We start from the raw sequence: 18,433 nt of genomic DNA on the forward strand, positions 1-18,433 counted from the left end.
AGCTGGCTAAAGAGCACAATATGGGATCCACACCAACATGTAGGAGCACATTCCCTTAATAGATAATTCTTGTTTGTGACTTTGTTTAATGTGCATTAGGGATGCATGGGCAGCTACTATGAGGTCCTTGACAGATTGGGGTCAGGGTCATTGGAAAGTCTGGGCATACAATGCAAGATGACTGGGGACCCTTCACTGCTGCAGCCTTCCTCCACCTTCGCTACCATTGTGATGTGTCATCATCTTCTGTCAGTTCCTCCACTGAGGTCTTGGTTGGATTGCTCTTTATTTGGATGCTGCCCATTGACCTTAGCACCATGGGTGACCCTACCAGGAGCTAAGTGCTAGATGGCTAAACTCCAGAGACATCTCAGGAACTCACAAGCCTCTCCATCACGACAAGGTGACAATCCTGGGAGAAGTGACAGTTAAGCATTTTTGCTTTGTTTTTGGAGATAAACAGATGAGCAATGATCAATACATGAAACTTTAGACTTTCTTTTCCTTTTGTGTTCAGCAGATTGAGCTGCTGATCCGAGCTGAAATATTTGACTTAGTTTATTCTTAGTTCCATTTGGTGAATCATCAAATCCCCTTGCAATGGGTCTAACTTTCTACTTTTATTTCTTCAGAATCAGAAGAGGTTTAATTATTACATTCATATGCTGTGAAATTTGTTGTTTCGTGGCAATAGTTTAGTGCAAGACATTAAAAAATCAAGTTACATAACGAATAAAAAATAATAAATAATGAAATAGAGGAATCATGAGGTAGTGTTCATGAACTGTGTAGAAATCTGGTGACATTGGGGAAGAAACTGTTCCTTAAGCATTGATTGTGTACCTTCAGGCTCCTTTTTCTCCTCCCTGATGGTAGAAATGAGAAGAGAACGTGTCCCAGATGCTGAGAGTCCTTAATGATGGATGCCACCTTCTTGAGGCACCGCCTCTTGAAAACGTGCTCGATGGTGGGGAGAGTTGCACCTGTGATGGAGCTGGCTTCCTGTAATTCATTGCAGCCATTCACAGGTGCAGTTTGATGCTCAGGGATTGTGGGTGTTGCAGGCTTGACCAACTTTGTTGTTGGTTCTTAGTTACTCCAGAGCTGAATGTCTTGAAGTTTAGCTTTGGAATTGGAATTTGTTTATCATCACATGTACCAGGATACAGTAAAAAGCTTGTCTTGCATAGTGTTCATACAGATCGTTGTATGGTGCATTGAGGCAGAACAAGGTATAACAATAACAATGCAGAATAAAGTGCAACAGCAACATAGAAAATGCAGTGCAGGTAGACAATAAGTTGCAAGATCATAATGAGATAGATTGTAAAGTCAGGGGTCTAACTTACTGTATCGGAGATCTACTTAGTAGTCTCATAATAAAGGGGTAGAAGACTGGTAGTACATGCCTTCAGGCTTTTGAGTCTTCTGCCCAAATGCAAGAGCAGAGAAGCGAGAATGTCCAGCGTAGGTGAGGTCAATGATTAGATTAGCTACTTTGCTGAGGTAGTGAGAAGTATAGACAGAATCCATCTGAGGTGAGGCTGGTTATAGTGATGTTCCAAGCTGTGTCCACAACTCTGCATTTTCTAGTGGTCATGCGCAGAGCAGTTGCCATAGCAAGCAACTATGCATCCAGAAAGGATGCTTTCTATGGGCCATCAATAACAATTGGCAAGGGATGACAGGGACATTGCAAATTTCTTTATCCTCCTGAGAAAGTTGGTGAGCATTCATGGCTGTAATATTACTGTGGTTGGACCAGGACAGGCTCAGGAAACCTTGAGGTCTGATCCTCAGCACTGTTGCTGTAGACAGAAACATGGACATCATGCTCCTTGCTGAAGTCAATGGCCAGCTCTTTTGATTTTCTGACTTTGAAGGAAAGGTTGGTGTCATAGCATCATGTCACTAAGATCTCTATACTCTTCCTGTATTCCAACTCATCATTCTTTGAGATTTGAGGAGGACTGCTTTTGCATAAAGCAGCATCCATCATCAAGAACCCCACAATCCAGGTCATGCTCTTTTCTTGCTACTGCCATCAGGAAGGAGGTATGAGGAGCCTCGGGACCCACACTGCCAGGTTCAGGACCAATTATTACCCCTCAACCATCAGTTTCTTGAACCAGAGGGGATAGCTTCACTCACCCCAAAATGGAACAATTCCCACAACCTATACACCCACTTTCAAGGATTTGTCATCTCATGTTCCCAACATTTATTGCATATTTATTTATTATTTGTTTTTTTTTGTATTTGTAGTTTGCAAATTGGTTGTTTGTCCATCTTGTGTGCAGTTTTTCATTGATTCTATTGTGTTTTTTTTTGTACTTACTGGGAGTGCCCATTAGAAAATGAATCTAAGGGTAGTATATGGTGATGTTGATAAATCTACTTTGAACTTTGAGATGGAGTTAGATCAAAGTATGGCCATACAATCATGATGGTACAACTTTTTATCCTAAATTTAATTATTTGAAATTAAATTTCTCAGTTGCCTTGATAGGAAGGATTTTTTTTCTGAATCAGTAATCCATATTTCTGGTTACTGGACCAGTATCTTAACCATTACACTACCAGAAATTAGACACTCCACTAGAACACAACATTTGTAATACACAGACCAATTGGCTTAATGAATCGATATTCCAGCTAAGGTTGCATACCCCTAACTCTATCTTTCCCTTCTCTAATTTTCTTTTGAAAGCATCTGTGTACATGGTGCACAAGGAGACCATGGGATGGGCCACACATATTGTTCTCACATCCCACTAAGCCCTACCTGCCTGCATCCCCTGATCTCTTTCAATGCTAGACTTCGGCTCTGTACTAACGCTGGGCTTTGTGGGCTACCTAACGAGCTTGAAACCCTCTTGAAGCCATGCCACAGGGACAACCCAACTATGTCTGAGGCCAGGAATGAGATGTCAGGGACTATGCCTAGCCTGATTCTAGTCCTCTGCACCTAAGTCCAGGTTCATAGCCCCAGCCAGCTCTGTGCTGTACTGATGGGCACAGAGGCAGTGAACAGGGAGCATGTATAGAACACAGAACAGTCCAGCACAGTACAGGCCCTTCAGCCCAAAATATGGTGATGACCTTCTAACCTTCTTCAACATCAATCTAACCCTTCCCTCCCACAAGGCCCTCCACCTTTATTTCATCCATGTGACTAAGTCTCTTAATGTGCCTGATGTATCTGCCTCTACTACCACCCCTGGTAGTGTTCCACACACTCACCATACTCTGTGTGGGGAAAAAAAACCTACCTCTGACATTCCCCTTGAATTGTGCTCCCTTGTACTAGCCATTTTCACCCTGGGCAAAAGTCTCTGGCTGTCTTCTCTATTTATGCCTTTTATCATCTTGTATGGCTCTATCAAGTCACCTCTCATTCTTCCTTGCTCCAAAAAAAACCTGCCCTAGCTCACTCAATCTAGTCTTTTAAAACATACTCTCTAATCTAGACAGCTTCCTGGTAAATCTCCTCTAAAGCTTCTACATCCTTCCTATAATAAGGGGACCAGAATTTTTTTTATTTCCTTCATGTTTCTTTGGTCTTGGACTTCTGGCCTCAACAGTTTAGTGGGGTTAACTTTGTGCACAAACTTGAAATTTAACAATGTCTTCTCTCTTGATGGTGGTGTCAGCCTGCCTTGCCAAACTCATTGTAACATAAGATTCTACCATTGTCAGCTCACATAGCTGTTTCTCAGCTTCCAGTTTCTGGGTTAATCATCAATGAAGTTCTCAAATTCCCCTTCCCAGCTCTTGCTGTTGTTTGGGGTGACTAACATTGGCAAATTAATTATGGGTAGTCTTTTCAAGACTTCCCATCGGACATCCGAGTGACAGGTTAAATGGAGGACCAACAGATTACTTGTTGATAGGCTACTCACCAGATGTAATTTGGACTACACCGAATTTAAAGGAGATGGAGGTGAAGACTAGCTTTATTTGTCGCATGTTCATTGAAACATTGAAAAATACAATGAAACGTGTCATTTCTGTCAATGACCAACACACTGTGGCCCAGCCCAAATATGTCACCATGCTCCTGGTGCCAACATAGCATGTCTATAATTTACTAACCCTTACTAACTCGCATATCTTTGGAAAGTGGGAGGAAACCGGAGCACCAAGAGGAAATGCGGTTATGGGAAGAACAGACAAACTCCTTACAGATGGTGGTGGGATTTGAACCCAAGTCTCTGGCACTGTAAAGCATTATGCTAATCGTGACACTACTGTTCTGTACATGAATACCATGAAGAGATCAATGTTATTCCATATAGAAGGGAGGAGGAAATGAATAGTGTAATTCACCCATCTCCTTCCAGCACACTTGCTGGCTAGAATACCTTGAAGCAGTAAATTCCTGGGAACATTCCCAGTTTGCTCTCTCCACTGGGATTCGCCACAATAATTAGTTTTCTGAAAACAGCCAAAACAGTTGCACAGTCGCACAGTCAAAATATACCATTAAATGCTGTGCTCTTGGGTGGGCAGCATGAGCCCTATCCAATACAGTCTTTAATCAGAACTCCCTGAGTTCTTCAGTTTACTAGATTAATGACATCACTACAGATAGGAGAAATAGAATGAAATTTAGTGAGTACTTTTATTTTAATTGAGGTATAAAATCATATGGACATAGAAAGTCACTCAACTGGTTAAAGTTCACCCAGACATATTTTCCTTGTCACAGAAACCCACAATGATTCTAAAGTCAAGGCTGCAACTCCATTTCCTATTCCAGATGTGTATCATTCTTTGAAATCTTATGTCAGTGCAAATTGTGCTGTTTGCTTGCTTGAATCTATATTAATATAGAATGTTGCCTGTAATTATAATGTCTGCATCTCTGTCATTGTGAGAACCTCTATTAAATCCCCAGCCATGCATGGCTGAATCAAAAACACAAAATATTCTGCAGTTGCTGGGGTCAAAACAACACTCATAACACGCTGGAGGAACTCAGCAGATTGGGCAGTATCAGTGGAAACAATTAGTCAATGTTTCGGGCTGGAACCCTTCATCAGGACTGAAGAGGGAAGGGGCAGAGGCCCTATAAAGAAGGTGGAGGGAAGGTGGGAAGGAGAAGGCTGGTAGGTGCCAGGTGAAAAACCAGTAAGGGGAAAGTTAAAGGGGTGGGGGGGGGAAAGCAGGGAGGGGATAGGCAGGAAAGGTGAAGAAGGAATAGGGGGAAGCACAATGGATAGTAGAAGGAGGCAGAGCCATAAGGGAGGTGATAGGCAGCTGGGGGAGGGGGCAGAGTGAAACTGGGATAGGGGAAGGAAGGGGGAGGGAATTACCGGAAGTTGGAGAATTCAATATTCATACCAAGGGGCTGGAGACTTCCCAGATGGTAAATGAGGTGTTGCTCCTCCAACCTGAGTTTAGCCTCATCATGGCAGTAGAGGAGGCCATGTATGGACATATCCGAATAGGAATGGGAAGCAGAGTTGAAGTGGGTGGCAACCGGGAGATCCTGTCTGTTGTGGCGGACGGAGCGGAGGCGCTTGACGAAGCAGTCCCCCAATGTGCATCGGGTTTCACTTATGCTTACAGGGATAAGTGCCGGGTGAGAGATCCGTGGGGAAGGACTTGTGGACCAGGGAGTCGCGGAGGAAACGATCCCTGCGGAAAGATGTGCTTAGTGGTGGGGTCCTGTAGAAGGTGGCGGAAGTTGCGGAGGATAATGTACTGGATCCAGAGGCTGGTGGGGTGGTAGGTGAGGACAAGGGGAACTCTGTCCCTGTTGTTGTGGTGGTGGGAGAATGGGATGAGGGCCGAAGTGCGGGAAATGGAGGAGATGCGGGTGAGGGCATCATTGATGACGGCAGAAGGGAAACCACGATCCTTAATGAAAGAGGACATTTGAGATGTCCTGGAACAGAAAGCCTCATCCCGGGAGCAGATGCAGCAGAGACAGAGGAACTGGGAATAGAGAATGACATACTTGCATGTGGCTGGGTGGGAAGAGGTATAGTCGAGGTAGTTATGAGAGTCAGTGGGCTTATAGAAGATGTCAGTGGACAGTCTGTCTCCAGAGATGGAGACCAAGAGATCGAGAAAGGGGAGAGAAGTGTCCAAGATAGACCAAGTGAATTTGAGGGCTAGGTGGAAGTTTGAAGTAAAGTCGATGAAATTGACGAGCTCAGCATGGGTGCAGGAAGCAGCACCAATGTAGTCGTCAATGTACCGAAGGAAAAATTGGGGAGCAGTACCAGAATAGGTTTGGAGCACAGACTGTTCCACATAACCAATGAAGAGGCGGGCATAGCTGGGGCCCGTGCGAGTGCCCATAGCTACACCCTTAGTCTGAAGAAAGTGGAAAGAGCCAAAAGAGAAGTTATTAAGTGTGAGTACCAGTTCCGCCAACCAGAGGAGGGTAGTGGTGGGTGGAGAACTGGTGAGGTCTATTGTCCAGAAAGTAGCGGAGGGCTTTGAGGCCTTCTTGATGGGGAATGGAGGTGTATAAGGATTGGACATCCATAGTGAAGATGAAGCGGTTGGGACCGAGGAACTGGAAGTTATTGAAGAGGTGGAGGGCATGGGATATATCCCGGATGTAGCTGGGGAGGGACTGAACTATGGGTGAGAAAATGGAGTCCAGGTAGGCAGATACAAGTTCAGTGGGGCAGGAGCAGGCAGAAACTATGGGTCTACCGGGACAGTCAGGTTTGTGGATCTTGGGGAGGAGGTAAAACCTAGCAGTACGGGGTGTGGGAATTATGAGTTTAGCGGCTGAGGATGGAAGGTCTCCAGAGTTGATAAGGGTGGTGATGATACGGGAGACAATGGTTTGATGTTTTTTGGTGGGGTCCTGTTCCAGGGGTAAGTAAAAGGAGGTGTCAGAGAGCTGCCATTTGGCCTCAGTGAGGTAGAGGTCCATCCGCCAGACTACTATGGCACCACCTTTGTCTGCGGGTTTGATGGTGAGGTTGGAATTAGTGCGGAGCGAGTGGAGGGCAGTGCGTTCAGAGGGAGTGAAGTTGAAATAGGAGAGAGGAGTGGTGAAGTTGAGACGGTTGATGTCTCAGCGACAGTTGGAGATGAAAAGATCGAATGCAGGTAGAAGGCCCAGGTGGGATGTCCAAGAGGAGGAGGAGGGTTGAAGACGGGAGAAAGGGTCATCAGTAGGGGGAGGGGAATCTTTGCCAAAGAAGTAGGCTCGGAGATGTAGGCGATGAAAGAAGAGTTCAGCGTCATGGTGGGCACGGAACTTACTGAGGTGTGGATGGAGGGGACAAAAGTGAGGCCCTTGCTAAGGACAGAATGTTCTGCCTCAAAGAGGGGAAGGTCAGAGGGGATGGTGAAGACACGGCAAGGATTGGGGCTGGGGTCAGAGGAGGGTAAAGAGTGGGAGGTCAAAGGAGGGAGGGGGGTTGGGATGTTCAGGGAGAGCGGGGTTAGGGGAGGATGAGGAATCAGAGGAATAGAGGGGCAATGAGGGGTATAGAGGAAGTTTGGGAGTCGCAGGGAGGATAGAGGGTAGTGGAGGAATAAGATGAGCGGTAGGACCCAGCGGCAGTAAGAGCAGTCCTGGTCTGGAGAGGGTCAGGACCTTGGTCCAAGCTGGCAGTGGCGGAGCCTGTGGCTGAATCAACTTAGTCATTGGTTAAACTTGGTGCCCAATGACAGAGATTAACACGTATCCTTCTGCCAAAAGAATAACTTGTCTATTGCTTTGTGGCACTCACAACACGATGGAGGAACTCAGCAGGTCGGGCAGCATCCGTGGAAATGACTAGTCAACGTTTTGGACTGGAACCCTTCGTCAGGACATTGCTTTGTGGTTTATGAGATGTTGAAAGAGGTGCTCACTTCTGGTTGAGAATTGTACAGAGTCCCCAGCTGTCATTAAGTTGCATATTTATATAACATCTACTATCACAGAGGGAGAAGGAGAAAGGAAGCTCTCCCAGATAACCTTTGCCTCCTAATTAACTCCAAAAAAAAAGGAACAGTTGCTGCTTGAGGGAGTTTGTTGGGTCACCTTTCCTGCTCCATATTTGCCCTTGAATAAAATAAACACAAAAGATTCTGCAGTTGCTGGAAATTTTGAATAGCACACGTAAAATGCTGGAGGAACGCAGCAGGTTAAGCTGTATCTATGAAGGGGAATAAACAGTCAACAGCCTTGATAAGGGTCTCAGCCCAAAATGTTAACTGTTTATTCCCCTCCTTATTCACTGTCTGACTTGCTGAGTTCCTCCAGCAACTTTGTGTATTGTTCTATATAAATACTTTCCTTTCCATGGCTCTTCACCAATCCACACACGAAGAAATATTTCACAGGTTCCCTAACCCTTTCCAGATTCACATTCCATCAACCTTTCCCATGAATCTCAGCTGTCCGATCCCAATGAACTAACCAACCATGGCCGCACTGCACCCCACCCCTCTTGGGCTCTTTGACCGCGCCCCATTCACTTTACAATTTCCATACGTACGTGCCTGCCAACTACATGGGACAACATTGTAAGCCTTGCGCATCCTATTTCTCCACATATTAGACTAGTGTGAGATGTTCTCTGCTCATGTCTTTATGATCACAGCACAAGATCAAAATTTGCATCGTCGGTATAGATCACTTCAGGGTCCTGGAGCTCGTCGCCCAGTTTCTTCCACCAGGGCCCCCGTGTGAACTGCAGCATTGCATTGTGTGACTGTCTGGCTCTTGCTGCAACAGGAGCAGATCTGCAGTTAAAAAGCTCTATATCCTTCTCTGTGGCCTCCTCTAATCTGGGAGCATCTGGATGCAAAAGGCAAATGAAATCCAGGTTAAGCAAGTGAACATGTATACAAAGATCCACAAAATCAATCATTCGAACTGTAAATGACTTCAACCTCAGGACACAGCCCAAAATATCACAGTCACATTCCTCCCCACCATTGATAGCATCTACAGGAGGTACTGCCCAAAGAAGACAACATCCATCATCAAAGACCCTCAGCACCCGGGCCATGCCATTTCTCGTAGCTAACTTTGGACTGATGGTAGAGAAACCTGAAGTTCCACACCTCCAGGTTCAAGAACAGCTTCAACTACTTAGTTCTTGAACCAATCTGCATAACCCTGATCAAAGTCAAACTAATTTTATAATCAAAGTATATGCTGTATGCCACCATCTATTTACAGGAAAATAAAAAAAATGGAATTTATGAAATAGAATTTATGAACCAATGTGCAAAAGAAGTCAAATCATGCCAAATAAAAATAGATAAATAAATGAATGAACGAATGAAAGAACAAACAAATTAATTAACAAGCAAATATATAAAACTGTGAACTTAAGTTTTAAAGTCCTTGGAAGTGAGTCTGTAAGCTGTGGAATCAGTTCAGATTTGAAGTGAATGGAATATTCACACTGCTTCAGGACCCTGACGGTTAGAGTCATAGTCACAGAAAAATACAGCACAGAAACAGGCCCCTTGGCCCAGTCAGTCTATGCCAAACCATTTAAACTGCCTACTCCCATTGCCCTGCACTAGGACCATAGCCCTCCATACCTCTACTATCCATGTACCCATCCAAACTTCTCTTAAATGTTGAAATCAAGCTTGTATGCACCACTTGCACTGGCAGCTCATTCAACACTCACTACCCTCTGAGTGAAGAAGCTTCTCCTCATCTTCTCCTTAAACTTTTCACCTTTAACCTATGACCTTTGGTTGTAGTTCCATTCAAACTCAGTGGAAAAAGCTTGCTTGCATTTACCCTCTCTCTACCCCTCATAATTTTGTATACCTCTATCAAATCTCCTCTCAGTTTTCAATGTTCCAAGGTAGAAAGTCCTAACCTATTCCATCTTTCCTTAAAATTCAGGTCAACATCCTTGTAAATTTTCTCTGCAGTCTTTCAACCTTATTTACATTCTTCCTGTAGGTAGGTGACCAAAATTGCATTCAATACTCCAAATTAGTCATCACCATGTCTTATACAACTTCAACATTACATCCCATCTCCTGTACTCAATACTTTGACTTATGAAGGTCAATGTGCCAAAAGCTTTCTTTTTGACCCTATCTACCTGTGACACCACTTTCAATGAACTATGGATCTGTATTCCCAGATCCCTTTGTTCTACAGCACTCCTCAGTGCCCTAACCATTCACTATGTAAGACCTACCCAGATCGATCTGACCGAAGTGCAACACCTTACACTTGTCTGCATTAAATTCCATCTGCCATTTTTCAGCCCATTATTCCAGCTGTCAGATCCCGCTGCAAGCCATGATTGTCTTTTTCACTGTCCACTACACCCCCAATCTTGGTGCCATCCACAAATTTGCTGATCCGGTTAAACACATTATCATCCAAATCATTGATATAAATGACAAATAACAATGGACCCAACACCGATCTCTGCGGCACACCACTAGTCCCAGGCCTCCAGTTAAAGAGGCAACACTCTACTACCAATTTCTGGCTTCTCTCACAAAGCCAATATCTAATCCAGTTTACTACCTTATCTGAGTGCCAGGCGACTGAACTTTCCTGACAAGTCTTCCATGCAGGACCTTGTCAACTGCCTTACGAAAGTCTATGCAGACAGCATACACTGCCTTGCCTTCATCAATTTCCTGGCAACTTCCTCAAAAAACTCTATAAGATTGGTTAGACATGATCTACCATGCACAAGGTCACACTGACTATCCTTAATCAGTCCTTGTCTGTCTGGTCCCTCAGAATACCTTCCAATAACTATCCCACTACTGATGTCAGGGTCACTGGCCTATAATTTCTTGGTTTATTTTTAGGGCCTTTCTTAAACAGCGGAAGAACATTGTGGTATCTCACCTGTTGCTAAAGATGATTTAAATATCTCTCCAGGGCCCCTGCAGTTTCTGTACTTACTTCCCACAGAATCAGAGGGAACACCTTGTCAGGCTCTTGGGATCTATCCACCCTAATTTTCCTCAAGTCTGCAAGCACCTCCTCCTCTGTAATCTGTATAGGGTCTATGAAGTCAATGCTGCTTTGCCTCACTTCTATAGACTCTGTGACCCTCTCCTGAGTAAATACAGATGCAATAAATCCATTTGAGATCTCCCCCAAATCTTTTGGCTCCATGCATGGGTTACCATTCCAATCTTCTACAGGACCAATTTTGTCCCTTGCAATCCTTTTGCTCTTAAAATATCTGTAGAATCTCTTGGGGCTTGTCAGCCAGGGCAACCTCATGTCTTCTTTTAACCCTCCTGATTTCTTTCTTAAGTGTTCTCTTCCATTTCTAATATCACATAAATACTTCATTTGTTCCTACCTGCCTTTACCTGAGTAATGCCCTAGTACAGATTTCTACTGCTATGCTATGAGGTAGTTTATATCAGCAGATTTCTGTAAAAGCAGTGTGCCATGCTGGAAAGCATGCTATGGCTTCGGCTAGGATAAGGATCCATGTTGTCTAATTTAGGAATGTGAGTCGGCCAATCAGGATGGTAAAATGTGAGAGCATGTTCTAGAGAGCTGTGGTGAAGTGTTTTCTGAAGAACAGTAGTCTGTTTTAGGGTCTCTTGGTGGGAGCTGTGGAGTGGAGCACAAGGGAAGATGCTGCAGAACGCCATTGGAAGGAAATTCCCCGATGTAAGAAGTGCTATTTGCAGATGAATGGCAGCATTGAGGAAGTGCCAATACTTCCGAGAGAGCCAGTTTGTTCAAGATGAACTTTGAAGGAAGTTTGGAATGTGGCGGGTACTTTCACACAAACCGTGGGTCCAGAGCGTGCATAAGATATATACTTTGAATACTCCAGTATGAGCTCAACAGTCATGTGCACATTGGACTGGTTTAACTGTAATATGCCCTTTTATTTTATTTTCTTTTTCCTATTAATTGCTTGATAAAGTTGAAATTGGTAAATATACTTTCTTTATAATTTTATGCAGTGTACGATCTGTTATTTCTCACCGACCAATAATTGTGTAGGTGCAATACTTACACTGCATCCGTTCAAATCAAGGTTCCTTTAATCAGAACATCACGGCGTTCTTGTTTGGTTGAATCCCAAAATCATGCCAACCCTAGACGTATATTGTTTATGAAAGGTGGCCTTCTCATCACCGAGGCACATGACTGTTAGCAGAGTTAGCTAATGAGCTGAGTTTATATATGAGCCCTGGTGAGAGGGTTACATTTATAGGGGCCATTGTCCGGCGATTTCAGATGCTGTGTAACTGTTGTTTTAGGGTTGACTAAGAGGTTTGTGTTTTTAAGCCAGTGGTTAGACTAGTGTTGGGGAAAGTAATTAAAGTACTTTATTATGGATGCCACAGGGATAAAGGTTTGGTGTGATTTAAAGCAGTTATCTACAAATAATGCTTGTGTTCTGAGTAGGGTGGATGTCTGAATTCCCGACAAACTGCTACTGAGAGTGCTGAGTCATTTAAAAGTTTTGGGAGAAGTTCTGCTGATTGAATGGTGTTTTGACCAATCAGCTGGTAAGGATGTCATGTTAGTCCAGACTAGCAGTGACATAACTAAAGTTGCGCTGCCTGATAGGTTGGGAGACACTGGAGAGGCGGGGTCATAGGCAGTCCTTATTTTTACAGAAGGGGGCATATAGCTGAGGGTAAAGTCTTCAAAGACAAGTAGTTCTCATTTCTGTGAAGTGAGTGGATGGAGTTGTCTGATGTGAAAGGTCTAATGGGTCTTTGACAGAAATTCTGAGCTGGTTTTGGCTATTACATTACTGGTTGATAAATGCCAAAGTTATCGTAGGCTGGGAGTGTTCTCTGGGATATCTCAGTTAATGGTTGAGTGGTAGTGCTCAGATAATATGAAAAAACAGAGACTGGTAGAGAGTTTAAATGTGTCTGGCAGTTGATTTAGTGAGGTTCCTCAAGGCAGAAACTCCATTAGCCACGTCAGCTAATTATCTGCAAACTCTGGAAGATGCTTTTGGAACTGCCGGAAGTGAAGCCCATCTTAGAATGAAATTTAGACACACGTTCCAGGAGGAAGGAGAGAAGCTGTCTGCCGACTTTTTCAGGTTGGAGAAACTGCTGCACTGTTTGTGCCACAAAGGGGGCATTCAGCTGTCTGACAGAAATTGCTTGAGGATGGAGCAAATTGCGTAGGGCGCATTTCACATGATGGGATTGCTCTACATAGTCAAATGACCCACAAGATGTGCCCGCCTCCATCTTTTACTGAGTTATTCAGAGAAGTTAGAGAGGAGGAAAACATGATTGAGAAGCAGAACATTTCCAAAAGCTGAGTAGTGACTTCAGTGGTAACATCTACTGCTAACATGATCCCTGATGCCACAGAGAAAGAGATTTTGAGGAATGAGGTGGAAAACCTCCAAGCTGAGCTGACTCAGTGGATGTTTGGTAATGTCTTAGCTAAATGTGACACATCCCTTGGGAAACCTGACCCACCTGGAGGACTTGCGGCACACAGGAATACTGTTGAAAAGGGTCTTTTGATTAGAGAGGCGACCAGTATCTTTTGTTACAACTATGGAGAAGATGGACGTTTCAAGCTGTGAAGGACAGGAGAATCTTTGAAAAGTAAGTCAGCAGTTAATCAAACAGAAGAAAAGAGGCAAATCTATGGAGGGACCCAGTAAAGGAAAGGGCTGGGGTCTCAGAGAGAATAAGTTCCTTATCAGTTTATCAACTGCAAAACACTACTCCTGAAGGTTTAGTGGGACCAAGCTCTGATCATACGGATTGAAGGTGTTTATGCTAAGCCATACTTGACACAAGTTCTCAAGTTACTTTGATTCATAGATAATTTTACGACCAGTTTTTGACGCATTTATCAATGATGCCATTCAGTGCCCTTGAGATCTGGGGGCTTAGTACTGATGAGTACCCGTAATAATGGTTACTTGTTATTGAAACAGGAATTTTCAGAAGCAGATATTGGAGTAACTGAGACTATTAACCAGTGTTGATCTGCTCGGATCAGGTTGAAAAGGGTGAAGCTTCAATTCTTGTGAGAACAAATACTCCATTGTGAGAAGGCTCATGGGAGCATGCAAGCAGAGAACTGTTTGAAAGCCTTGTCCATTCACCCTGTATTCAGAGCTGCTTTTGAGAAGGTGCAAGTTCCTCCTAAGCAGGATGGTGAACAGAAACGAGGAATGGTGTGATACACCCAGGCTAAACCTGTTGTGTTATGTCCTGGAGGAGTAGCTAGAGTGACGGGAACTCCCAATTTCACCGGAATGCTCAACATCTTGGCCATCCAGGTGGATGCTCCTGATGATCAGGAGGAAGAGTCACGGCTTACCTGCAGGAGTGTTGGTGAGACCTGAACTACAGAAATCTTCAGCTATCTATGCAAACAGATGAAAGTGATTGTCGGGAACACCTCTGGAAGAGATGTTAGCCTGTGGAATGCCGATTCCCCATCTTTTTCCAGTGACAGTAGTGTCTAGTTTTCCAGGGAAAACAGAAGAGAAACAGTCTCCTGGATCGAGGAAGTTGACATCGAGGTCATTCAACTTTGTTGATTCTCCAATACCCGAGGAATCGAAAAGGAGATTAACTGTGAAGATGTTGGAGTACGAAGGTGTCTTTTTTACTGATGAGTTTGATTTTGGTTGTTACAAGAGTATTTGCCACACTACTAGCATGACAGAGGAAATACCTTTCCCAGAGGGGTCTCACCAGTTAGCACCGGTGGAGAGTGAGATGTCCATAAGCACCTGCTTAAACTGAAGGAAGCTAAGTTAATCATGGGCAGGGGGACCTGAGCCACCGGAAGGTATGATTGACAGACCGGGGAAGCATCCCCTCATAGACAGAGGCTGATGAAGATGATGATGAGATAAGAAGGTCTCACAGAGTAAAGAAACCCTCAGACAGGCTGGCATCTGATGCACTGGGGAAACAGAGTGTTGCCTTCATCCCGACAGTGAGATATGTTACTTCCATTTTCAAATGGATGAGTTTGTATATGAGAGGGTTACATCTGCTGTGCACCTCCTTTTTTGTTCTCAAACTGGGCCTCAATATTTCTTAGAAGGTTCCCTATTATCTTTTATTCTGACAGGCACATCCAAGCTTTGTACTCTCAAAATTTCACTTTTGAAGGTCTCCCATTTATTAAGTACTCCTTTTCCAGAAAACAGCCTGTCCCAATCCACACTTGCCAGATCTTTACTGATATCATCAAAATTGGCCTTTCTCCAATTTAGAATCTCAACCCGAAGACCAGACTTACCTTTTTCCATATTTTCCTTGAAACTAATGGCATTGTGATCACTAAATGCCAAGTGTTCCCCTACACAAACTTCTTTCACCTACCCTGTCTCATTCCCTAACAGCAGATTAAGTATCACTCTCTCATTATGAATTCTATGAACTGATTAAGGAAACTTTCCTGAACACATTTGACAAACTCTATCCTATCCAGTCCTTTTACAGTATGGGAGTCCCAGTTAATATGTGGAATGTTAAAATCATCTACTATAACAACCTTATGTCAGCGATCTCTCTACAAATTTGTTCCTCTAATTTCTGTGAACTGTTGGGTGGTCTGTAATATAACCCGAATAACGTGGTCATACCTTTCTTATTCCTCATTTCCACCCATAATGCCTCACTAGACAAGCTCTCCAGTCTGTTCTGACCAAACACTGCCATGACATTTTCCCGACTAGTAACACCATCCTTCTTCCTTTAATCCCACCTGCTCTGTTACATCTAAAACAGTTGAACCCTGGAAAATTGAGCTGCCAGTCCTGACCCTCCTGCAGCCAAGTCTCACTAATGGCTACAATATCACAATTCCATGTGTTGATCCATGCCCTGAGCTCATCTGCCTTTCCTGCGATACTTCCTGCACTGAAATATCTGCAGCTCAGGACATTAGTTGCACCATGATCAATCTTTTGATTCCTGGCTTTGTCTGAGGTCTTAACAACATTTGTCTCTACAATGTCTCCAATATCTGTTCTGGCACTCCAGTTTGCACTGCCCTGTAACTCTAGTTCAAATTCCGCCCCCCCATGCAGCACTAGCAAACTTTCCCACTAGGATATCAGACCTCCTTTACTTCAGGGGCATGCCATCTCTTTTGTATAGATCCCACCTTCCAAGGAAGAGAGCCCAATGATGCAAAAATCTGACACCCTCTCTCCTCAGCCATGTGTTAAACTGTATAATCTTACTATTTCTGGCCTCATTAGCACATGGCACAGGTAGCAATCCTGAAATCACAACCCTCGATCTAAACCTTTCTTATCCATGTACCTATCCAAATGTCTTCTAAATTTCATAATTTTACCAGTTCCTCTGGCAGCTAATTCCATATACCCATCACCCTCTGTGGGAAAAGGTCACCCCTCAGGTCACTTTTTAACATTTTTTCTCTCACTTTAATCCTATCCCTTGCATTTTGGACTCCCCTGCTCTGGGGAAAAGACTGTGGCTATTGATTTTATCAATGCCCCTTATGATTTTATAAACCTCTGTAAGATCGCCCCTCAGCTTCCTATACCTCAAGTCCCTGTTATCCAATCTCCCCTTGTAACTCAAATTCTCCAGTTCCACTAAAATCTCCATAAATTTTCTTTTCACCCTTTCCAGTTTAATGGCATCATTCCTACAGCAGGGCATCCAGAACTGTAGATAGCATGAGGTAGTTTCACAAAAATACAAGGAAGCATTACTTGCTGTGATTTTCAACATCTGGATTTATTTGCTCTTGAATATATTAAGTGCATGGAAGTTAATATGATAACACATTGCTGGGGATAGCGGTAAAGGCAGTGACATTGAAGAGACTCTTAGACACATGGATAACGAAAAAATAGAGGGCTGTGTGGGAGGGAAGGGTTAAATTGATCTTGGAGTAGGTTAAAAGGTTGGCACAACATCATTTGCCAAAGGGCCTGTACTGTGCTGTATTGTTCTATGTTCTTTGTTACACCAACCGTCACATAAATCACAGATAATGAACAGCTGGGATCTCAGCACTTATCCTTGTAGCTCCTCAACTGTCCCGGCCTTTTAATATGAAAATAATCATAGGAAGCATAAATCTGGGGAAGGATACAAGACCACCTCAAAGGCACTCACCATACCTGCTCAGTGCAGTCCATTGTGAAAAACTGGAAAAAATATGGAACCACAGCTACACTGTCTAGGTCAGGCCACCCTCTAAACTTCATCGCTGGAGAAGAATGGCGCTTATCAGAGAGGCTACTGGGATACCAACAGTCACTCTGAGTAAGCCGCAGAAGTCAGTGGCTGCAATTGGAGATGAAGTTCATGGCTCCACAATCTCTAAGGTCTTGCACAAAAAGGGGTATTTATGGAAGAGTGGTAAGGAAGAAGCCTTGGCGAAAAAAAAAGAACATACCCTTGCCTGTAAAGGATTTGCAAAGCATCACTTTGAAGATAAGTAAAGATGTGGAAGAAGGTTTTGTGTTCCGATGAGACTAAAGTAGAACTTTTAGGCCTCAAAAAAAAAGTTTGTGAACCTGTGTAATTTTCTCTATTTCTGCATAAAAATTTGGCCTAAATGTGATCAGATCTTCACGCAAATCCTAAAGCTAGATAGAGAACCCAATTAAATAAATAACACAAAAACATTATACTTGTTCATTTAGTTATTGGGAAAAATGATCCAATATTACATGTATTTGTTGGAAAAAGTATGTGAACCTTTGCTTTCAGTAATTGGTGTGACCCCCCCCCATGTACAGCAATAATTTTAAACAAATGTTTCCAGTAACTGTTGATCAGTTCAGCACATTGGCTTGGAGGAATTTTAGGCTATTCCTCCTTACAGAACAGCTTCATCTCTGGGATACTGGTGGGCTTCCTTGCATGAACAGCTTGCTTCAGGTCCTTCCACAGCATTTCTTTAGAATTGAGATCAGGACTTTGACTTCGCCATTCCAAAACACAGATTTTCTATTTTTAAACCAAACTGTTGTTGATTTACTCGTCTTTCGGATCATTGTCTTGTTGTATTATCCAACATCTATTAAGCCTCAGGTGATGGACTGCTACTCTGATATTCTCTTGTAAAATGTCTTGATAGAATTTTGAATTCATTATTCCTTCAACGATTGCAAGCTGTCCAGCCCTGAGGCAGCAAAACAGCCCAAACCACGATGCTTCTTCCACCATGCTTCATAGTTGGGATGAGATTTTGGTGTTGGTGTAACACTCGCAACATGCTGGAGGAACTCAGCAGGTCGGGCAGCATCCGTGGAAACGATCAGTCGACGTTTCGGGCCGAAACCCTTCGTCAGGACTGTAGAGGGAAGGGGCAGATGCCCTATGAAGAAGGTGGGGGGAGGGTGGGAAGGAGAAGGCTGGTAGGTTCCAGGTGAAAAACCAGTAAGGGGAAGGATAAAGGGGTGGGGGAGGGGAAGCAGGGAGGTGATAGGTAGGAAAGGTGAAGAAGGAATAGGGGAATTCCCCTATTCCCCTGTGCTCTTGGTGTGATCTT

At 43.7% G+C, this 18,433-nt stretch overlaps 1 protein-coding gene across 1 annotated transcript in view; it reads right to left on the bottom strand.

Annotated features, from left to right (window-relative positions):
- Positions 1 to 4,621: 4,621 nt before the first annotated feature.
- LOC140199243 (IQ calmodulin-binding motif-containing protein 1-like) overlaps positions 4,622 to 18,433 on the bottom strand; it is a 94,917-nt gene continuing 81,105 nt past the window's right edge. Inside the window, exon 14 of the mRNA XM_072260955.1 lies at positions 4,622 to 8,764. Within this exon, the coding sequence (XP_072117056.1) occupies positions 8,562 to 8,764 (203 nt within the window). The 3' untranslated portion in view covers positions 4,622 to 8,561. The remainder of the gene's footprint in view (positions 8,765 to 18,433) is intronic.

The sequence above is a fragment of the Mobula birostris genome, chromosome 6, assembly GCF_030028105.1.
Source record: "Mobula birostris isolate sMobBir1 chromosome 6, sMobBir1.hap1, whole genome shotgun sequence".
In the NCBI taxonomy this organism is placed as follows: Eukaryota; Metazoa; Chordata; class Chondrichthyes; order Myliobatiformes; family Myliobatidae; genus Mobula; species Mobula birostris.